Source organism: Prionailurus viverrinus, chromosome C1 (assembly GCF_022837055.1).
Source record: "Prionailurus viverrinus isolate Anna chromosome C1, UM_Priviv_1.0, whole genome shotgun sequence".
NCBI lineage: Eukaryota > Metazoa > Chordata > Mammalia > Carnivora > Felidae > Prionailurus > Prionailurus viverrinus.
The window spans coordinates 163,260,915-163,284,540 of record NC_062568.1 but is presented as its reverse complement, the minus strand read 5'-3'; the positions used below and the strand labels follow the sequence as shown (position 1 = coordinate 163,284,540).

Genomic DNA, 23,626 nt, shown 5'->3' with positions numbered 1-23,626 from the left:
ACCCAGGTAAATGACAAAAGATACTTTGGGGATGGGCTAGGAAAATCATTACCATTTATACTTGAAATGTAATAGGGTCCTTCCTCCTGAGGCTTTCTTCAGTCAGTGGATTCCAGGTCTATAAACTAACTCAGGTGTGCAAATGGATTAAGGAACAGTGGGTGACTTTATTGAATGAAGGATTTTACTCTCCTGGTCATTATCCTTGATTTTTTCTTCTGCTGATACAAACTAAATAGGACCTTTGTTGGCTGCCTGTTTTGCCCCTAAGGATACCATGTCCTGTTAACCATTTCCATAACTGTGTGGGTTAGGTCCACATTATAATACTTGTAATTTCCTGGCTTCTGGTCATTGAGCACTACCACTTGGCCTCTACTGCTTTGGGGTCCTGGCATATGCATTGCTATCAGTGAACCAGGTTCTAGAGGCCTTTACTAGCTTCAGCCATGACTTGCAGAGAGTCACCACAAATTTTGAGTGGTATTCCTGCCCTTTGAACCAATGCATTCCTTATGGCCTTGATAAATGGCCTCTGAGCTGTCCTTCAGAACAGAATTATCATAACCTTTGGGCTGTACATAGCACATCCATTCTAACATATTCACTTGCTTGAGCCTTTTTATCTTTTCATGTCCTATCTACCTGCCCTAGCACTTCTGGCATTTCAGTTTTAGTCAAAGTCACTGTTTTAGTTTTTTGTTTTTGTTTTTGTTTTTCATCCTTCTAGGAGCCATCATAGCAGTGAGTTCACACAACTCTTGAGACCCTGGCCAGGATGTTAAATATTTTGGGAGAGTGCTCCACCATCAATAGAATTCTCCCTATCCCATTTTATGGTCTGGCCTCCTTTATCAAGCCTTCTGTGAATCCAGTCCCATGCATAGTCCCCAAGCTCCTGGTGGTACATGCTGGTTAGGTCTTACATCTTTTTTGGGGAATAGTCCTTTACCTCCATTATCAGGCACAGCACTTCTCAACTAGGTTATGCTATAAGCCCTAATTATAGGCCTAGTGGCCAGAAGATTTGTGTGTGCATGTGGCGGCGGGGGGGGAGGGGGGTCTACTACGGGAGGGGGAAACATGTTGCCTTCCAGTTAGAAGCCTCTGCAAAGTCTTCTAGCACAGGAAAGTGACAGGTCTTGGTAGGGAGGAGTGAGCCATAGTCACTAGGCATCTGAGGAGCCCGAGGATTGAAAATCTTTAGGAGCACCACCCAGATGTCCCTTCCATGTGTTGGAATGCTAGATTTTCTCAATCATGGCCCTGACCTTGGCACAACAGACCTGCCATTTTTGGTTATTTAACCACATTTTAGCCACTCTAAAGTTTGAGTCTTGTTGCTTGTCATTCTCCACCCCTTCCCTGCTAATGAGACCTTTTTTGTGTGTGTACAATAAAGAGGTTCTCTGGCTTTCATTCCTCACTTGCAATTGCCTATTACCTATCCTCAGTTGTTCAATATTTTTCTGTAACCAGTGGAGCTTAGTAATAGCCATCCAGTTCTGTTATTCTTATCACTCTTACTTTTACCAATATCTCAAATGCCTGAAATGTCACACCTCTGGTGTTCCCTTCCACCTGGTATATCACCCCAGTTGGACTATCACCTTGTGCCAGGGGCTGCCTGTGCTTCATCAGCAGGTGGTCCATAATCCATCTCCCAAATTCCATCTTATTGTCTACTCTCTCCAACCAATCCTGGTACCAGTTATCACAGGTAGGGTTCTTGGGAAGCAGACACTGGGACAGAGCATAGAAGATATGGAAGGAAGGGAGAGGAAGCAGGACTGGGCAGAGAAAGAAGTCAAATTCTAATACAGGTGTAATAAAGCTTTGAACAACCTGCCCAGAAGCTCCAGAGTGAATATCATACATCAGAGGTGTCCCATGATGGGCCCTAATGGCTGAGCCTTTCTATTCCAGTCTTGTCCAATCACCCAATATTGGCTGCCCTGGAAATGTCATAACCTTGGGCAAGACTTCTCTCTGCAGCTGAAGTAGACCCTGATGGAGCTGACAATTGGAGATAGTCCCCGCAGCTTGGGAGCAAGTCCTTCCTTGAAGGGTGTTCTGGGCATCATGTCCATATCTACTACTAGGGCAAACATAGTTATCGAGCACATCCTCTTCTGCAAAGAACCAAACAATACGCTTTTTTTTTTTAATCTTCTGCTCCCCCACCTGGAGAAATCTTTTTTTTTTTAAGTTTTTTATTTTGAGAGAGAGAGAGAGAGAGAGAGAGAGAGAGAGAGGAAGCGAGTGGGAGAGGGGCACAGGAAGAGATAGAATCCCAAGCAGGTGCCACACTCAGCGCAGAGCCAGAGGTGGGGCTCAATCTCACAGCCACAAGATCTCGACATCAAGAGTCAGATGCTTACCCTACTGAGCCACCCAGGCGCTCAGGGAAATCTTTTATTGAATCAGGAAAGGAAAAGCATAGCAGAGAATATTTGTCCTCCAATATCAATTGTATACTTCTTCCTTGATGTTATGACCTCTTACTGGACATACAGACACAGAGAATAAAGTTAGTTCTGGCCCATGGGTTGTAAGCAGGAGTGGTGTGTACAACTTCCAGGAAGTATTTTTCAAGGGAGGAGGCATGATCATCTTTCCCCTTTTCTCTTTTCTGCTTATTAGAATGTAGACAAGATGGCTGGAACTTAAGTAGCCATCTGGACCAGAAGGTAGAAGCCACACATGTTGAGAATGGAGGAAATTAGGTCCCTGATGGTCATGGAATCACCACTAATTTAGACTTCCTACTTCTGCACGCTGTTTATGTGATGAAGAAATAAATGTGCATCTTGGCTAAGGACACTTAAAAAAATATTCTGTTTCTCATAGATTAACCTATTCCTATCTGATGCAGAATTTTAGCCCTAGAAACTTCCTACAGCACATTACATGACCTTAAAATAAATGAACTGTCACTTTAGTGGAAGCATTAGGGCAATGTGTGGTAAAGACTCAGATATTGCCACATGGAAAACTGGTGACCCTTACTGTTCAGTTGCAAGATATTTGTAGCATGAGGGAAATAATTGGTAAAATTTATAGAACTTGGTATTCGCTGGCTTTAAATTTTTGCCAGTTTCAGCAAAGTTCTTTGAGAGAGTAACTCAGGCCAGAGCTAGTCAATCTGCAAGTAGGGATGGAAAGGCATTCAGCTTTCCTACGAGGGGAACTCTGTCTATAATCTAAGTGGATTAAGAGTTCTATAATTTGGAAGGGCTGAAAAAATACCAACTACGTTTATACCGTTAAGTCAAAGCACACAGGAACTGCCTGTGAATAAAAGTCTTGCAAGGAAATGTGCCTGCCGTTCAGCCATACAAGGCTGACAAAAATGGGATTAAGAACGCTGTCCACCTGTTAAGTCCCATTGTTTCAGATGCCCCCAAGGTAGCTGTCATTAAGAGTCCGGTAGTTGCCCTGCACATGGAAGCCAGGAAATAAGAGTCTTTGGGCTTAAAAATTATATCTTGTCAAGAACTACAGCTGTAATTTCTCCCACATAGTACTGATTGAAAGGAAAAAGATCAGAGACCTTTTACATTTTTGCATCAGTTATATTGCCAGATACACCAAGCCTGCTATGCATCCATGGGCTTCCGCTCTTGCTATTGACAAGCACAGTTATGGAGGTTTTGGTATTTCTGGAGCAGCATTAGCAGAGGTGTCAATATCTAGCCACTAGTACTGTGGGCTCTAACATTCAGGACTGAACACATGTATTGTGCAAGAGTAGATCACAGTGTATATAGTGTGGTTCTGGAGTTGGCAACACGGGCAGCTTTCTTTTCTTTTTTTTTTTTTTCAGGTGACTTAGGCAGACAATTCTGTTTATTGTCAACCAAGAAACATAGTGTGGAGGTGCTCTATACAAGCGGGGATGAGATACAAAAAGGGGTGGGCAGAGGAGACACAATAATACACAGCAGTATTGGGAGCGAACTCCAGCTCTTCATTTGAACACTTGAACCAAGGAGACAGCCATCCTTTTTCACTAAAGGCTAAAGAAGAATGAACCAGACTCAGTTTATCAGCTCCTTACAGGGCGGGCAGAGCAAGAGGCTATTTTAAGCTGATGTAAGAAAGAGGCCACTTGTGGTCTGTTGGGAGCCCGCATCCCAAGCACAGAATGGATGCTGAAGGTGGGGTCCACAGCTGCCAGTGGTGGCTGGTCCTGGCTCTCTAGGTCCTGGGTTTCTCTTGATTTTCAATAATAAGCTTGTCGGTCGAATACAGTTGGCCAATGTGGACCTGTCGACGAATTATCTCAAGGTCTCTTTTGGCTTTATTCACTAAGGTTTGAATTTCTACAGGATCCTTTACATTCTTATTTTCTCTGAAGGCATCTCTTATCCTCCTGACAGCATAAGTTCTGTAATTGTAGGCGCTGAAATGCTTGCTTTCTCTCAGCATCGACACGGGCAGCTTTCTGATGGTCGTGGTTCCTAGGTATTGCAGGAGCAATGTAGTTCAGGAGTTTTCATTTCCTGATCATAAAAGAGTCATCTTTCCCTTGGTGGCCAGTTCTCTGAAGACTTTGGGACTCATTCCTGAAAATTAATCTGAGTCTATTTAATCAACACTCCCAGTATTTAATGCTCTTTTTGCTTATACCAGGGGAGTGGATTCTATTCTCTTCAACTGAATCTTGACTCATATTATGTATTATAGAGGAAGAATGGTGGCTGCAGACAATAGGATCTCAGTTAAGATAAGAGAAGGGGTGGCTGGGTGACTCAGTTGGTTGAGTGTCCGACTTTGGCTCTGGTCATGATCTTGCAGTTCGTGGGTTTGAGCCCCACGTCGGGCTCTGTGCTGACAGCTCAGAGCCTAGAGCCTGCTTCAGATTCTGTGTCTCCCTCTCTCTCTGCTCCTCCCCTGCTCGCACACGCACTCTCTCTCTTTCAAAATTGAACAAACGTTTAAAAAAATTAAAAAAGAGAACTAGAATTAGGAAAATTATAATAGGAAACTAGAATTGGTTACCTATCCTGGTAGAGTTTGAAAGTAGCAATGATTCTGCTAGTACTAGAGAATGAAATTGTCTAGTCCATGATACACAATGGCAAACTAAGGGACTGACCTATAATTATATTTCTAGTTCTGTCCTTGTCTATTTTGGGTTATACTGGCTTCAAAATGAGTTGGGCTGCTTTCTTTTCTGCTCTCAAACAGGAATTATTAATCCCTTGAAAGTAGCTCAAACCCTAACTTTGAGTTTATTTTACCAAGTGATAGCAGCATTAACTTCTCTTTAGGCAGTGACTTTGAACTTTATGTTCAGTATGAACATGTCATACTGTTCTTTGTATAAATTCAGTGATTAGGACCTTTAAAGTCTCACTTTTTTTTTTTTTTTTTGAGATAGAGTCAGTGAGAGAGAGAGAGAGAGAGAGAGAGAGAGAGAGAGAAGGAGAGAAACCCAAGCTATCAGCACAGAGCCCAATGTAGGGCTTGATTTCACCAACCATGAGATAATGATCTCACCTGAGCTGAAACCAAGAGTTGGAGGCTTAACCTACTGAGCCACGCAGGTGCCCCTAAAATCTCACTCTTAAAGTGAGTATTTGCTATGGGTGTTGATTCTAAGATGGGTAAATTAAGAGGCAGTTACTTGGATTTAGGATTCTTGGCTGGGCAAGGGAAATGGTCATCAATGCTCTGCAGAGTTTTAGGATAAAGATTTCCACTCTAGGTTATTTCTTCCAGTCTTGTGGTTTTAAATACCATTTGGTGACTCCTAAATTTATATCACTTGATCTAAATTCTCCCCTCAGCTCCAACCTTGCTAACTGTTGGCTCAACTTCTATTTAAAATAGGCATCTGAGTTTTAGTGTGTGAGAACAATGTCACCTCACAACAAACCCACTGCTACCTAATGTTCCCCATTTTAGCAAGGGCCAACCACTATCCAGTTGCTTTGGGGAAAAAATAATCCTGGTCATTTTTGTCTCTTTTTTGTTACAATCTATCAAGGGATCCTGTTCACTCTACTTCAAAATATATTCTGAACTGGGGAGCCTGGGTGGCTCAATCATTTGGGCATCTGACCCTTGCTTTTGGCTCAGGTCATGATCTTGTGGTTCCTGGGATGGAGTCCTGCATCCAGCTCTGTGCTGGTGGCACAGGGCCTGCTTGGGATTCTCTCTCTCTCCCTCTTCCCCTGCTGGATCTCTCTCAGGATAAAAAAACAAAACCCCAAATACATCCAGAATCCTACCAGTTCTTAACATTTCTACTGCCACCTTATTGCAAGCCAAATAATTTATTTCCTGGAAGTCTGAAATAGCCTCCTAGCTAACTTTCCTGCTTGCATGTTTGAAGGTCAACAATCTATCCACCATAAGCAGCCACTTTACAAATTATGCCACTGCCCAGTTCAAAACCATCCAATGAATTCCATCTCCTTACCCTGCTTAATCAGAGCCCTGCAGATGTCACTACTCTCATTTCCCACAGTCATCACATCTAGGCTCATTTTGCTCTAAATACCCTAGCCTACTTGCTTCTTTCCAGTATATGCATATGAAGCTTGGACTTTTAAAAACTTGTTCTCTGCCTGAACCATTCTTCCCTGAGATTCCTCCAAGGCTCACTCCACTTTCATTCAGCTCAAATGTCAACTCAAAGAGGTCTTTCCAGACTCGTATCTAAAACTGTCCACTCTCCATCTCCTTTCTCTACCACTCATTATGTCCTATCATTTTAACTTCTGCCCCTCTCTAGAATGTAAAGCTCCTTTCGAGCAGGGAATGCATTTCATTCACGCCGTGTCCCTAGCGCCTTGAAAAATGCCTTGCAACTTGGTAGGCACCTAAAAACAAACTTGATTAAATGCCTTTGAACTGAACTTATCCTGCTTAACTTGCTTTGCGAGGTCACCTCACTAAGGTAAGCATACTAACGAAAGGAAGCAAAAATCAGGTAAGGCCTGGCTCGCCGCATTTGAGCCCCAAGTAAGGGCTCGCGCAGAAACACTTTCCAGCACCCGCAGCCGGAGCTGGGCCCTAAAGTGCTCTTTTCGTTTCCTTGTCTGGCCGGGAAGGGAAAGGAGTAAACGGGAGAAAATGAGGCGTGGAAGGGCTGAGGAAGGAGCCTCAGCGCTACCGTATACGGTTGAGAATACGCTGTTATCCACGACAGCGCTGGTTTCTATTGGATGGTCCCGGGGCTGGGGCTGCGATTCCGATCAGAAAGCCCAGGCACCGAGCACCATGCACACCCGTCAGCCATTTTCCGAAACTAGTCTCCCTAGTAACCCCGCCCGAATGTGTACGCAAGAAAAGGGGGCGGGACTTATTGTGAGGGCCTCACTCCGGAAACCGCACCCGCGGAGGCGTCCCACCGCCAAGGATTCACAAAACGCGGAGCGAGATTTAACAGTCGGCAGCGAAAGCGCGCACTCGAACGCCAATGAGAGCGGAAGGAGTGGACCGCTCCTGAAGGGTACTCTGCATATCCAGCAATGATTGGTGGAGTCCTCCTGTCTTCTTTTTGGTATTGGCTGGACTTCCTCCGCCCACCCACTTGCTTTTGTCTAGGTACTTCTGATTGGCTCCTTCAGCGTGGTGGTGGGGAACAAGGTTTGGGGGATTGCTCATCACAGATTGGTGGATTTGAGCACCTAGCGTCGTCTTCCCGAGGAAGGAGTCCGTCCCATCTTCTCTCTGTCCCGTCTCCCGACCCGTACGCCTTTCCTCAACTCGCGCGCACGAATGGTTAAAAAAAAAAAAAAAGAAAAAAAAAAAAAGGGTGTGAGGCTCGAGCCCGCCAGCCAGGCCTCCAGCACCTAGCGCGCGCCCTCAGCGAGGACCCGCGCGAGCTGCCCCTGACGCTGCCTGCGCTGTTTGAAACTGCAGAACCCGTTAGGATCTTGGGAAAACTACCGTTCCAGCTGGTTCCGGACCCCGTGCGTGGCAGGGGGGCGAGTGGCGGTCGCGAGGCGGCTCTTGCCTTTCGCGTCCCTGCAGCGTGGAGACTAGAACCGGCACTTTCGAAGGACGCCACCTCCAATCGCAGTGCTGGCGCGGGCGGAGGCTAAAACACGGGGGTCCTGAGACTGAGGAAAACGCGCCAAGTTCCCCTCGGTGGTGGAGTGGGAAAGACCCTAGCGGTTCAGGCGCTTGGCGAGCGGGACTACTTCTGGCGCGCCTCGCCATCCCGGGGCGGGGGAGGGCGGGGGCGGGCGCCGCTCCGGGGATGTAGTTGGTGCCGGCGCAGGGCAGGACCGAGCGGCAGCCCGGGTTCCCGCTCTTGAGAGCGAATGGTCACTCCCCTGCGGGGAGGGCAATCCGGGCAGCTTTTCCTTGGGTCGGGGCCCCCGCGGGCTCGGGGCAGGGGCTCACCTGTCGCACCCACATACATCCCGGCTGGACTCGGGGCGTCACCGCCGCGGACCGTGCTTTGGGCCATGACCAGGTAAGGAGGGCCTGGGGAGGAGAGGCCGGTGCCTGGGCGCCGAGACAAGTTCGGCCGGCCCCCAAGGGGGTCGCCCTAGGACCCCGGCGTCGGATCCGCGGGGGGGTGTGTGGGGGGGAGACGCCGGGACCGCTTCGCTGCTGCGCCCTTGCGGAGCTGCCAGTCGAGCCCTCTGGGCACCGGTGGCAGGGAGGGGCGCCCCTCCTGCCGCCGCGGGGACACGGGGAGGCAGGTGCGGGCTGGGCGTCAATAGGCCAATTCCGCGGGCGAGGGGCCCGGAGCTGCGGTGCGGGCCGGAGTCGCCACCGGCCAGCCTCCCGCAGGACCCAGGGCTGTGTCTGACCGGCACGGACGGCAGCACAGCCTCGCCTTTTCACTTTTCGTTCCTAGAGGTGCGGCGTAGGGAGAGCATGTTTTCACTAATGTTGTCCGGTGTCGGGAATTGCTAAATTTTATCGCGCACTGTAACTTAATTTTTCCAGAAGTATTTAGAAAGCCACGTGTTTTTAAGCCTTTGTCGAGGATGTTATCCTTGTTTTACGTTTTTCGTGAAAAACTGGCATTGAGTCCTGTCGTCTTATAAAGGGAAGAACTTGAAACTAGTGGGACTGAATGTTCATCTTGTCATTTGTTCAAGAGTATCTGATGTTCGATTTATTGTGTTTTCTGTGACATTTGATTTAGACTTCTAGGAGAAACGTTTTAGTTTTTTCCAGTAATAAAGCCAGGAGTAAGAAATGGTGTAAGATACGGCATCTGGTAAAAATGTGGTATTTTCAGCAACGTTAAATGGTTAGTGATTTGAGGGAGCCAGGAGGGTTTAATTGCTTAGGATCTATCCGTTATTTCAACTGCTTGGTCGTTTTTTCTTCTGCTTATTTAAGTCCGGCTACTACTCTGTGTCTTAGAGAATCCACTTTACATCATTTATAAGAATTGGCTCCCAAGAAAAATCTTTTACGAGAATCGTTAATGCTTAGAGATCCCTGACAACTTCGCGTAGGCTGGTTTATCGTTCGTGATAGCTTTCCATCAGTAGCCATAAGTGGCTAGGAGGGTAAATTGAGTTGGGGAGGGGGATGGGGAAATTGGTCAACTTTGCAGTTACTCCTGAGTTGAGTCTCAAAAGTGTGGTTTCACAACCGAGTTCAATGTTGCGAATTCCCAGATCAGAGACAGTGGAGTGAAATGAAATGCTTGTTAGTAAAGATGGAGTTTGAATTTTGTTAGTTTCTCTGTTCATCCTATTACTGTGTCTGTATTGAAATCATTGCTGAGGTTTTGTACTCTAATACCCCAGATAATTCCCTCCCCCCTCCCCCCCGATATCTTAAGAAAATAGGACGTGTGTATAAAATAAATACCACAAATACTGCTGGGGGGGGGGTCATCCAAAAGTTTTAACAGTGAAAAAAGTTTAAAAAAGGTAAATATTTTTTTCTACTCAAGGGAGCATTTAACAAAATTTATAGTTTAAAAGAAGTTTTGGAAAATCAGTATATTGTGTCTAGTCAGTAGCAGTTTGGTAGCACAAAGTGCAGCAGTTCTTTGCACCATCTTCTCAACTTTGCATCTTTTATTACTTTTCACTCAAATGTTTAGGTATAATTGAAAACCAGATCTATGCCTTTGCTTGTATCCAAATTATATTTTTTTATTGGAGTATAGTTGACACAATGTTACATTAGTTTCTGGTGTACAACATAGTGACTTGTGCAAGTTACATTTTATATAAGCTTTTTTAGAGACTATTTCATGTATTCATATTAATAACTAGAAAAGGCTTTGGAGGGAGGACTCCTTCACTTCCAGCACTCTTAATTTCCCATTCATCCCTTTCTTTTTTACCTCGTGCTTTAGAATTAGAGATGGTTGTTGCTCAGTGTTTTCCGAATGAATAAATTAAAATAAAAATTAACTTCTTAGTCAATACTGCTTTACCGTAGGTCTACTCAAATGGGGGTATTTTGTGGTGTGACCCTTAATCTCGTAGGCTAATAAATAATAAAAATTCAGTATCTGATATTTTTGTTTAAGAAAGTTAAGGACAAATGACAAGCTCCTTTGTTTAAGCAATAAACATTGAGTGCCTGTTATTGATCAAGCATTGGGTTTTCAAATGTGAAGATCTAATTGGTACCATTCCTTGGTAAATTTTCAAAATTTAATGATCTTACTGCCTACAGCTGATAATTGAAAATAATGAAACCTTTTCTGTGATTAACAGATATGATTGGTGATTACAACATCCTTGTATAAGTTAATTCTTGTCAACTCCTTGGGATTTGAAGAGAAAATGCCTGGTGTCATACCTAGTGAAAGTAATGGGCTTTCAAAAGGTAGCCCATCCAAAAAAAATAGACTTTCCTTGAAGTTTTTTCAGAAAAAGGAAACTAAGAGAGCCTTGGATTTCACAGATTCTCAAGAAAATGAAGAAAAGGCTGCTGAATATAGAGGATCTGAAATGTATGTATCTTAAGTATATTTCGGTACTTTTAAAATTCCGTATCAGTGAAGAAGCAGTGAACTTTGATACCTCCATTCTGATCTGATAGTCTATGGAGGCAAAAACACACAGCAGTGAGACAAACCTAGCAGTGTATAGTAGAAACAGCAAAACTGTAAATAATCGTCAAAAAAAGGGGAGGGCGGGGGGGGGCGCCTGGGTGGCTCAGTCGGTTAGGCATCCGACTTCGGCTCAGGTCATGATCTCACAGTGCATGGTGCATAGTGCACGAGTTCGAGCCCCATGTGTCGGGCTCTGTGCTGACCGCTCAGAGCCTGGAGCCTGCTTTGGATGCTGTGTCTCCCTCTCTCTCTGCTCCTTCCCCATTCATGCTCTGTCTCTCAAAAATAAATGTTAAAAAATTTAGAAACCACAAAACTGGCTGGCTCAGCACAGGATCACATCCATAATGTTAACCTGTTTACATTGATGGTCAGCCAGTTAGATTGACTTGGAGAAATATTTATTGGCTAAAATTATTTTTAAATTTAAACTTATTTGTAATGTAATGCATTCTGTGTAAGGGTAAAGAAATAACGTGATTTTGGGTGTTTTTTTTTTTTTTGGTTCAGAAGACTTGACAACCTAGTGTATGAATTATCAAACCTATTGGTATGTAGTTGCCAGTAAGATAAAAATAAATCTTTTGGTGCAAATCCTTTAGTGATTGAAATCTGAACAAAATGGAATACTTACATATAGTTGTTGTAATTAGAGTCTATACTAGCTCACTTTTCAACACATAGGTACACTGCTATATGACTAAAATGGGTTTGGTCCCATGTGTAATTTTCTAATATTTCCCAGTAATCTGTTTAGGAGATGTGAACCTTATGTGTACCAGCATTCATGCCTATAAACACTTTGAGGTGCCAGGGTAGTAGCTAGCTGCTATAAAATAAAAATTCTGTGAGGACCTACTATTTGTTAAAATAAGGTAAAAGAATAACTTGAACAATTCGTTTTAAAGTGAAGGACAACTGTGTAATTCTCTTTATCTACTCTTTCCTTTTACCAGAACCTGACCTCTTAGGTGGTGCATCCTCTCCTAGATATTGTCATAGTTTATTTCCAGGTTTCTGTTCAGAGTTAGACTGCTTTTAAAAATTATGTAGGTTTAACTCATCACAGTACCAGTCCCTCAATTTTCTACTCTCTAAAATGGGATTAATAGCTCAGGATGGAATTGAGGCTTGTTGTGTATAATGGTTTTAAAGTGTTTATAAAACTTTTATTCTGAGTATGTAGCAATTTTTGCACCTGTATAAATTTCTTAGAAAAGTGTCACCTGAATAAAATCCATATCTCAGTTCATACAATTTTTGGGAAAAGACTATATCTAAGGAAGTGTTCGTTCCACTCTGTTTCTTTAAGATACTATACTTCATAATACCTCTCTCTGCTTATATTTTGTAGTGATCAAGTTGTTCCTGCAGCACAGTCCTCACCTATAAACTGTGAGAAGAGAGAAAACTTGTTACCATTTGTGGGACTGAATAATCTCGGCAATACTTGTTATCTTAACAGTATACTTCAGGTAAGTTGAGGATTTTGCTATATAATAAAGCTTTAGTAGGCAAAGCATGATGTAACATTTAATGTTTGAGAATTTCAGAGTGGAGTATTTTAATTGTCCATATGGTCTTTGCCTTTGACTGTAAATGAACTAGAATGGACTAAAGTAATGATTCTAAATTGCATGTTACCAGCTTCCTTTGGGGTAAGAGAAAGTAATAAATAAAATTGGGCTAGCAAAATTGAATTGACATTGTTTAACTGGAAGATGACAAATCCTTGGTTTTCCTGCCTTATTCCTAGTACTATGGTGATGTGTATTTTAACCTTTGGAACTCTGTTTTATATTGTACTCCTAGAACCCAACGTCCTAGCAATATGTGCCCAGGCTCACTGCTTTGCTGCCAGTGAGGGAAGACAGTGAGCTACTATGATGAAATATAAAACAATTTTTGACACAGTATTAATTTCAGAATTTTAACTAATGCACATTTAAAAATGCACTACAGGGGTGCCTGGGTGGCTCAGTCGGTTGTCTGACTTTGGCTCAGGTCATGATCTTGCGGTTCTTGAGTTCAAGCCCCACGTCGGGGTCTGTGCTGACAGCTCAGATTCTGTGTTTCCTTCTGTCCCTCCTTCCCCTTTTCGCACGCTCTCTCTCAAATAAAAATTTTGAAAAAATTTTTAAAATGCTCTACAAAAAACATAGTACTTTAATGGTTTTAGTTACATTGTTGTTCAGTAAACACTCAGACAGTCTTACTTTTTATAGGTATTATATTTTTGTCCTGGTTTTAAATCTGGAGTGAAGCACTTATTTAACATTATTTCAAGGAAGAAAGAAGCCCTGAAAGATGAAGCCAATCAAAAAGATAAGGTAAAAATAAAAGAACAGAAAATATATAAAAAGTAAAGTAATGGAAATTAACTTGCTTAGAAATTAAAAAGTAATAGAAACACAGGATTTGGGAGGAGGATAACAGACTAGTTCTCTGAAATGGAATTTCTTAGTATCCTGTGTTTTTAAGAAAGGCAATTTTTCCATTCTTGTAGGTTAGCTAACTAGGTTATCATCTTTTACAGTGTCTTCTCTTGCCCTCTAATTTATTGCTTACCAATAAACATTGTATATCACAGTCACAGTTTATCATGCCCTTGTATCTCCTGTTATTTATATATTGTGTTTTCAAATTCACTCACAACCTTTGATTTACACAGTCCGAAAACCATTATCTTCCCTGTAATTGAAAATAATCAAAAGCTCAAAATTGTTTAAAGTTTGTATACCTCTATAGAATTAGTGTTAGAATGAAATTAAATTTAGCAAAGCTAGTATTGTCTAGTGAAACACAAGAAAAGGGGAAGGTACTTAATTTGTTCATAAATAAAAATAATGGTTTGTGTGTTTCTTTCTTCACAGGGAAATTGTAAAGAAGATTCTTTGGCAAGTTATGAACTCATATGCAGTTTACAGTCCTTGATCATTTCAGTTGAACAGCTTCAGGCTAGCTTTCTCTTAAATCCAGAGAAATACACTGATGAACTTGCTACTCAGCCAAGGCGACTGCTTAACACACTCAGGTATTGTGCCTATAATTTTAGGATTCCAACTTAGTAGCTTACTGCTTTCTTTGGGGGAGAGTGATATGGGAACAAATAGGGGGAGTGAAGAGCCAGGAAAATAGAAACTACAGATCCTATACTCACTGGTATCCCAGAGGCTCTGGAAATTAGAAATCTTTTTGTAAGTTTGGTACTAAATTCATTAGATGTGAATTGGTATGAGGCTATTAATAGTCTTTGTTCATTTTTATTTATAATGTGAATACTCACACATTTTTAAATAGGAATAGTAATATGTTTAATTATGGGATACTGCTCCTTGGGTTAAAATAAATTTATTACATGCCATATGTATTTTTTTAATTTGAAAATTAGTGAATTCTCAGATTTGGTCCTAAGAGATTTCAGATTAGGAATTGTAGGTTTTTAGTCAAAATATATTATGCATAAGAACTATAAATACCAAATATTCCAGTTTTGTTGTATGTGTTTGCGTAACTATTAGTTCACTGGATTAGATTTTTTTTTGTATTGTCTTAAATGAAACATTATCCAATATATAAATAGCCTTACCTAATGTTACAGGGTAAATCTTAAAACTAAATAACTTTTTAAAGAATAGACCTAGGTGAGGGGTGCCTGGCTTAGTTGGTAGAGCACGTGACTCGATCTCAGAGTTGTAAGTTCAAGCCCCACATTGGGTGTAGAGATTACGTAACAGTAAAAAAAAAAAAAAAAAAATAGACCTAGGTGTAATTGTTATACGTTTGTTAATGGGCAGTATAGCATGGTGGCCAACAGCAGGTTTGAGTCCTGGCTTTGCATCTCTTTGACCTTGGGCAAGCTACCTTATCTGTAAAATCATGGTGATACAGTACTTACCTTATAGGGTTATTGTGAGAATTATGTTCTACATCTAAAATAAAAAGCATCTTGAATAAACCCTGGTACATGGTAGACTATACAAATACTAGCTGTTACTAGTATTTGTGATAATGAATATGAGGTAAAATTTGTTTTTATTTTTAATTACAAGTTTAGGTAAGAAGTTTCAAATTAGTTGAATAAATGTTTTCAGGTTTTTAAAATAATTTGATACCCCTGTAAATGAATTAATTTCTCTATAGAAAGGATGTGTTTTTTATATTCTATCTTGAAAACTAGAATAGATGAAATGGAAATTTTTATTTATAGGGAACTCAACCCTATGTATGAAGGATATCTACAGCATGATGCACAGGAAGTATTACAGTGTATTTTGGGAAACATTCAAGAAACATGCCAACTCCTAAAAAAAGAAGAAGTAAAAAATGTGGTAGAGTTATCTGCTAAGGTAGAAGAAAAACCTCATCAGAAGGAGGAAATGAGTGGTATTAACACCACAGAGATGGACAGTATGAGGCATTCTGAAGACTATAAAGAAAAACTCACAAAAGGAAATGGGAAAAGAAAAAATGACATTGAATTTGGTAACATAAAGAAAAAAATTAAAGCCTCTAAGGAACACCAGTCACTGGAAGAGAACCAGAGACAAACCAGATCAAAAAGGAAAGCTACAGGTGATACATTAGAGATTCCTTCTAAAATAATCCCCAAGTATGTTTCTGAAAATGAAAGTTCAAGACCCTCACAAAAGAAATCAAGAGTTAAAATAAATTGGTTAAAGCCTGCAACTAAGCAACCCAGCATTCTTTCTAAATTCTGTAGTCTGGGGAAAATAACAACAAACCAGGGATCCAAAGGACAGTCGAAAGAAAATGAATATGATCTTGAAGAGGACTTGGGGAAGTGTGAAAATGAAAGCACAACTAATGGTTGTGAACTTGAATCTCCAGGGAATAATGTTAAGTCCGTTAATGTTAATGAAGTTAAGCCCATAAACAAAGGTCAGTATAATTTATTCTTAGACATTGATAGGTAGGATTAACAGCTGCAGAACTGTGCAAGATAAATGTGGTTCAAGTTGTAAGAAAATTTTAACACTGAACTGTGTGGTGTTTTAACCACTGTGCTCAGATGTGTGTGTATAAATCTCACTAATCTTAAGGTAATGTTAATTTATGGTTTATAAACGAGGGGAATTCCATACATTTTAATGGAAAGAGAATTATTTTACCCCCTCTGTAGTACTAGACAATAAACTCATGAAAGAAATTGCATTTAATGAAATACAATTTTAGAGAACTAAGTAGTTCTACTGTAGTTGAACTGGATAGCTACCTAATTGTGTCCAACTCTCAGGGAAAATGTGTAGTATTGATGTGGTTAATGGTTTTTACCAAAAGTGTCGTACTTATTTTGGGGTTGTTTCTATAGGAGTTTCTTTGGGAAGGGACTTAAGGTGACAAAATTGTGACTTTCTTTTTTAGAGACCACAGTAATTCATCTTCAAAACGATCTTTACAGGGAATTTATGTATCATGAATAAGACACCTTTTAATGTTAATAAGCAAGTTTAGATCTAAAAGTCAGCTTTTTATTCATGATACACTTGAAACAATATTGGTTGTTTGGGCTACGCTGAGCTGAAAATTTTTCCTATTTTTGTTTTAGGTGCAGAGCAAATTGGTTTTGAGCTAGTAGAGAAATTATTTCAAGGTCAGCTGGTATTAAGGACTCGTTGCTTAGAATGTGAAAGTTTAACAGAAAGAAGAGAAGATTTTCAGGACATCAGTGTGCCAGTACAAGAAGATGAGCTTTCCAAAGTAGAGGAGAGTTCTGAAAGTAAGCAAAATTGGAGTCTTGTATGGATGATGGAATAAGTAGTTTTCTTCAACAAAACACAGTCTAATAAGAGCTTGTATAATTACCGGGAAAAAAAATAGTGTCTCTGGTATAATAAAATCTTTCTGCTCATATAGATTCACTTGTTAATAATTAACATTTAGAAGATTATGGTATCTTTATTTTGATGTGTAGAGTATGTTATAATGGGAAGTGAAATGCTTTATTAAGTTTTAGGTATCTCAGCCTTAGAGCTACAGAGGATATTTTTGTTCACAATATTTGAGCCAGTGTTTTGTCTAGTATAAAAGGACAAGAAGTAGGGAAACGTTATGGGAAGTGATCATGAGACTGGCTTGTTCAGATATCGGAAGGTAGCCATTAAAGTGTAAACTAAAAAGTCTGTCTTAACATTGAATCAGAGACTAGGTTATCATTTTGCTGGCCCTGTCACCTAAATACTTTGTACTTGGCCAGCCAAGTATAAATATTTAAAAGATATGTGTCCTGTTGAGGATGATAAACTTAAGTTTCTGAAACTAAAATGTCTTTATTGTTTGGGAAGGATTAGTCAAATGAAATGGCATGCTAATTTTGAACATGGAACTTGTTTAATTTTTACATGTCTGAGAGGTTTTTCATTTGTGAGTGAAAGGATTCTCTTATGTAGTTTCTCCAGAGCCAAAAACAGAAATGAAGACCCTGAGATGGGCAATTTCACAGTTTGCTTCAGTGGAGAGGATTGTAGGAGAAGATAAATATTTCTGTGAAAATTGCCATCATTATACTGAAGCCGAACGAAGTCTTTTGTTTGACAAAATGCCTGAAGTTATAACTATTCATTTGAAGTGCTTTGCTGCTAGTGGCTTGGAGTGAGTATTATAAATAAAAGCTATATGAAAAAAAATGAGCTGCTATAAGTTTTGTTCAAAATACTATAATAGTAACAAAATAGTGTAATAGCATAATATAAAGATAACCTTAGAAAAGTTTGTTACTAAGTTTACTTGTAAAAATGCATCAATATAAATCCTTTTGGTATGAATACATAGTCTAGGGTTCTTCCCACATCTTTTAATCTTCGTTCCTTACTAGATACAGTTTCAAGTTGAAGTGATTAAAGCAGGAAACAGATCTTGTATACATCAAGGTTTTTTGAGGGGTGAAAAAGGCAAAATTATATTTAAGGTAAGCCAAGAATCAAACTAGTCTTTGAAGAATTTTGATTCTTCTGTTGAAAATTCAAGTATCTTTATGACATGTATACATGTCATTGTAGATTTTATTCCGTCCCGTATTAATGAATTGTTCGAAGTTAGCACGGGAGCCTCCAGTAGCTCTCTACACACTTTATTATTACAGAAGAAGACATACAGTGTTTTCTTTCAGTGGATTTTTTCTTTGCTGTTTATTTTTGTTCCCCAAATCTTGGTAGAGATGGCTGTCACATTAAAATTACTCACTAAAGGATTTTGAAGTTAAATGGCATTTAAAACACTGGCTTTCTCATTGTACAAAATTAGGAAAGTTAAAGGGGCACCTTGGTGGCCCAGTCGGTTAAGTTATGCATCCGACTCTTGATTTTGGCTCAGGTCATGAGCTCACAGTTTGTGAGTTTGAGCCCCATGTTGACAGGGAATCTGTCTCCCTCTCTCTCTGCCCCTCCCTCTGGTGCTATCTCATAAATAAACATTAACTTTTAAAAAATTAGGAAAGTAAATAAAAGGGAGCATGCCATATGTTCTTCATAGAAACTGCTGAATATTAGCACTTATTTCAGTATTTCTTGTGTGCACTAAACATTAAGGATTCATTCAGACTTCTACTTGGTTTCACATTTGGATGTAAAACTGAATGTGTAAAGTGGAATTGCAGAAAACTTTTTTTTTTTTCCTTCCAAAGGTTTGATTGCTATGGTGGTGGACTTTCCAAGATCAACACTCCTTTACTGACACCTCTTAAACTGTCACTAGAAGAATGGAGCACAAAGCCAACCAACGACAGCTATGGGTTATTTGCAGTTGTGATGCACAGTGGCATTACCATCAGTAGTGGGCATTACACTGCTTCTGTTAAAGTCACTGACCTTAACAGTTTAGAACTAGATAAGGGAAATTTTGTGATTGACCAAATGTGTGAAATAGGTAAACCAGAACCATTGAATGAGGAGGAAGCAAGGGATGTGGTTGAAAATTATGATGAAGAAATGTCAATTAGAGTCAGTGGAAATACACAGCCAAGCAAAGTTCTGAACAAAAAAAGTGTAGAAGCTATTGGACTTCTTGGAGGACAAAAGAGCAAAGCAGATTATGAGCTGTACAACAAAGCATCTAATCCTGATAAAGTTGCCAATACAGCATTTGCTGAAAACAGAAATTCTGAGACTAACAGTACTAATGGGACTCATGAAGTTGATACAAACAAGGAATCCAGTGACCAAACAGGCCTTAACTTTAGTGGATTTGAGAACAAAATTTCATATGTAGTGCAAAGTTTAAAGGAGTATGAGGGAAAGTGGTTACTTTTTGATGATTCTGAAGTGAAAGTTACTGAAGAGAAGGACTTTCTGAATTCTCTTTCTCCTTCTACATCTCCTACATCTACTCCTTACTTGCTATTTTATAAGAAATTATAGAGTATTTTCCTTATGTATATATTAAACAGACCTGGACAAAAGCTGGTAAAGTTGATTACATCAAAGAGTCTAGCTTATCTTTTGAAGCTATTGGATATTATTGGTCTCTCTAAAGTTTTTATATAAATAGTGAAATTTGAATTACTGAAAACCATGTTAATTTTTAGAATTCATTTCCCATAGTAGAGACTAGTGATGCATTAGCTTCTGGGAACAACTTGTATACGTTCTTAATTGAATTATCCAAATGGAAGCATTTAAACACTTTTGAATTCACATCTATCTTTTGTGTTTGCTTTTTAAAATAAAGTGCTTGTATTTGTATCTCCATATTTTGGAGTAATTATCTATATGATGTTTATAGGTCCTGTGGGTTTCCAGCTAAGAAGAAGAATCTCATTTCAGTACCTTTAGTTTTTTAAGTCATGAAGCCAGATCTTTAATGGGCTGTATTTAGAGGCACAAAGTCTGGAATATGTGTGTATTCACAGTAGTGTACATTTTGTGCCTTGAATCACTTTGAAAAGTGTCTCAGAAAACCTGGACAGCCAATCCCCCTTCTATCTTGAGAAGAATTTTATATGTATTTATGAAAATGATTCTGTATTCTAGTAAATCTTTTTGGGCATGGACTAATTTGTATCTCTTCATAGTCATATTCTGCACGATCTGTATATAGTATATCAAATTTAGAGGTGTGTGACCTTAAATTTAACTTTTTTTAAAAACTGGGAGGTCAATAAAATTTAAACTGCTTAACAACTACATGTACAACTGCTCATATTTGTTTTGCATATTTTTTGCTATAATATAGTGGCGTTCTCTTGAGAATATGTATAATATATGTGTATATATACACACATACCTAGAAGAGAATAAACATGCATAATTACCTTTAATAGTTGGAGGTGAAGAGATTTTTCAAATAGGAGAAACTTAGTCCATCCAAGTTGTCATACTTAAAAGAGGTTTACAGTAAAAATTGTTGCATTCTTGGTTGCCCTTTAAAGTAGACATACTTTATGGAATCCGTAAGATGAGGCTTTGGGCACACACAAAAATGTGGTTAAATTTTCATTTTAAATGTATATTAAATTGGCAAATGATCAGTTACCTTATGACTTGCTAAGACATTAAAAACCATTCTAAAAAATACACAAATACTATTAGAATAACACTTTGATACCCCCATTTCAAGTACCAATAAATTAGTCACAGTTAAATCATGTCTCAACATTCTTCCACAAGATGGTGTGTTACAAAAAGTCATGGTTCTCCCCTCACTCTACATTCAGAATCACTAATGGAACTTTTTAAAAGAAACAGCCCTGAACACTACTCCTAAGCTTCTGATAGAGTAGTTCTAGGACAGAGCCTGGGCCTCTCACACTCCAGAGACAGTTAATGTTAAGAACTACTGGTACGAGTTCTTGATATGAGAACGTTGTATTTTAAGAAAACTGAAGTATATGGAAGGTTGGGATGTGTTCAGTGTCGTATCAGTGTTCTCGGAGGAAGTCTCTTCTTCAATCAGAAAATAGTGTTGCATGACAGTTAAATCATAGGAATTTTAGGGTTCTTGATACTGTCACTGAGATTCATGTGAAACACTTTAAACTCTTCCATAATATAACTTAATGAGAAATGACCTACAGGTTATTTAATATTCTTTGCCATATGTATACCTCCCCCGTCCCTTGCCCTAAAGATGAGAGTATTTGTTACCTTAGTTTTAACGAATTTCCATTCTTGACTCCTGGGCTTTACTTATTGTGCATGTGGATCCTCTGTCCTCAAATGTATTTCTGAGGTTATGCCTTTCTGACTTCTTTAGTTCACAACCCTTTTGGTCCAACACTGTTGACTCATCTGAAAAATCTTTTTGTGATTCAGGCTTTGAATTGGTGTAGACAAGATGAATGTGACATAACATTGCCAGTTATAAAGGTAAACTGGAGAAAGGATGTCAACCATCTCCTATGCTCTCAGGAGAAGTAGACATTTTTTGTGCTCTTGTTTCAACGTCAACTAAAGAATAAAGGCACTGTATTTGATCAGTTTTTAAGTGATTCGTGTCAATGGTCTATGGATCAAAGGGATAGATTTAAAATGTCTTTCTGTAAGATATATAACGACACAAAGAAAAACACATTGTTCAAAACACTCCTCAGAAAATCATTAATCGGTAGTTTCTTGGATAAACCTGGCAAGTAATTGAAAATAAATATTCTCCAAAAAAATTTTTGCCTTAGTTTTTCATGTCCTATATTTTAAATTAGTTCTTAATTTAACTAAAACTGCTAATTTTACTTTTTACATATACTTTGTAAAATCTATACAAGTGTTAAAAAATATAACTTCTCATTCATCTGGTAGATTAAAATCAAACACTAGCTCTCTGTCATTTTTATGGTGATCTAAGACAGCTTTAAAGCAGATTTCTGACTTACCAGTATAGCTCACTAAACTCATGAAAAGACCAGCTTGTTTATCTGAAACACAGGAATCTCCCATGTTAATTGCTGAGAGTCATGAAGTGCATACTTCTATCAGATTGAGGATTAAAGATTTACTGTCACCGGTAGCAGCTATCCCAGTTTTTAATCATTATTTATAGACAAAAGTTTCATCAGAGAAACTTATTTCTGCAATTTGTTCTAAATCCCTTTTTTGAGTATCTAAATGGAAAATAACTTAGAAACCAGTTTTAAAATTTCACAAACCACTTATCAATATGTGTCTCTACCCATCCATTTATTTAACTTGGGGCTCTTTGGCCTATAAAAAAAGGTCAATTTCATTTCATTTTTACTTTGCTAGTTTTGGAACAAGTTCTTGTATCAACTCAAGATTCTCTGCTTTTGTCAACAAAAATTTTTGAAGTCTCAGTAAAATTAGTGTAAACGTTCACATATTTAATAGTACCTTTAAAATAAGCATTACTACATTTAAAATGGTTCCAAAATGAATCTATAAATGGTAATATAAATTAAAAAATACAAACTTAAAGTAAATAAATTTAACATTAGCTATGGTATAAATAATAGTAAATGTATAGTGAGTCATTACTTTTGAGTCTTTAAAAAAAGATAACAGCATATTACCAGAACATGAGAAACCATGGCCATGATTCTCAAACTTCAGTGATCTACATTTGATAATGTTTTGGCCACTGCATTCTTCAATGAGTAGTAAATTAATGCTAGAATTTCCAAGTCCCAAGTCTTGTCTTTCAGTAGATCTTAACTTCTTTCCACACTCAATGTTGAATACATGGCTCTTTTCAAATGAGTAAGACAAGTGCATTTATTTCAAAGATCCATTTTGCGCAGGCTCATCCGACTGAAGGAATCTCTGGAGAGAAAAATGAAAGGATACAAGTAAACGATTTTAGTATATTCCTTTAAAATATGCTTTACGGTACTTCTTTCTGCCAGAGTTACCTCAAAGTTTTATCATCCAAAACTTAAGAATGTTTTTTTTGGCCAAGGTTTTTGTTTTGTTTTGTTTTGTTTTAATGTTATTTTTGAGAGAGACAGCACAAGTGAGGGAGGGAGAGAGAGAGAAACACACAGAATCCGAAGCAGTCTCCAGGCTTCGAGCTGTCAGCCCCCTGTGGGGTTCCAGCCCACCAACCCTAAGACCTGAGCCGAAGTCAGACACTTAACTGACTGAGCCATCCAGGTGCCCTTGTCATCAAAGTTAACTTTCAAGTTATGGGTTCATCCTATACATTTCTGCTTTATATATTCTAATTTATAAACACTGCTACAAAGTATATTACAGTAACCACTTTGCCAAATCCACTGATCTTTATTCGTTTTTCCAATAAGTGTATTAGATATTGTGATAAGACAGGAACTAATGGGAGAGATTTCAGAAAAAGATTTGGGATTATTAAAAGGAAAAAAGGGCAGGTGTTTCTTATTTAAAATGTTAAATTCCAAGAATTCAGTGGTTCTTAAACTTCTGGGTTTTAGGTCTTTACACTTAAAAATCGAGGGTTGTTTATGTGGGTTCTAAATTGATATTTACCATATTAGAAATTAAAATTAAGAAAATTTTAAATTATTACTTTACAAGATAACCCATTACATGTTACTATAAATAGCATTGTTTATTAAAAATAACGTAAGAATGTTAGAAGAATGGCATTCTTCTAATGTCTGGCTTATTAAAAGGCTAGATTTTCATATCTGCTTCTGCATTCAATCTTTTACAATATCACATTGCATGTAGTCTCTGG

At 39.1% G+C, this 23,626-nt stretch overlaps 2 protein-coding genes across 12 annotated transcripts in view; one reads left to right on the top strand and one right to left on the bottom strand.

The window, feature by feature from the left end:
- Positions 1-7,476: 7,476 nt before the first annotated feature.
- On the top strand, positions 7,477-20,145 carry USP1 (ubiquitin specific peptidase 1). 3 transcript variants are annotated; one of them, XM_047869923.1, is made up of 9 exons: positions 7,477-7,560; positions 10,665-10,903; positions 12,360-12,480; positions 13,231-13,335; positions 13,879-14,039; positions 15,216-15,907; positions 16,575-16,745; positions 17,416-17,617; positions 18,648-20,145. In XM_047869923.1, exons 2-9 carry the CDS (start codon positions 10,734-10,736, stop codon positions 19,378-19,380), a joined length of 2,355 nt encoding a protein of 784 aa, XP_047725879.1. In that variant the 5' UTR covers positions 7,477-7,560; positions 10,665-10,733; the 3' UTR covers positions 19,381-20,145. The 3 variants fall into 3 exon arrangements, with proteins under 3 accessions (XP_047725879.1, XP_047725880.1, XP_047725878.1); XM_047869924.1 differs by lacking the exon at positions 7,477-7,560 and adding an exon at positions 7,778-8,437 and having other exon boundaries at positions 15,216-15,580; XM_047869922.1 differs by lacking the exon at positions 7,477-7,560 and adding an exon at positions 7,780-8,437.
- DOCK7 (dedicator of cytokinesis 7) overlaps positions 19,326-23,626 on the bottom strand; it is a 230,239-nt gene continuing 225,938 nt past the window's right edge. For all 9 annotated transcript variants that reach the window (XM_047869911.1, XM_047869912.1, XM_047869913.1 and 6 more), the window contains one exon: positions 19,326-22,734. In XM_047869911.1, the coding sequence (XP_047725867.1) occupies positions 22,692-22,734 (43 nt within the window). In that variant the 3' untranslated portion in view covers positions 19,326-22,691. The remainder of the gene's footprint in view (positions 22,735-23,626) is intronic.

What these genes read in the sequence shown, in the direction of transcription:
- USP1 (XM_047869923.1), top strand. Translation starts at nt 10,734, where the DNA reads ATGCCTGGTGTCATACCTAGTGAAAGTAATGGGCTTTCAAAAGGTAGC. An exon ending in AAGCCAATCAAAAAGATAAG is followed by an intron (nt 13,336 to 13,878) that starts GTAAAAATAAAA and finishes CTTTCTTCACAG; the next exon opens with GGAAATTGTAAAGAAGATTC. An exon ending in TTTGCTGCTAGTGGCTTGGA is followed by an intron (nt 17,618 to 18,647) that starts GTGAGTATTATA and finishes TTCCTTCCAAAG; the next exon opens with GTTTGATTGCTATGGTGGTG.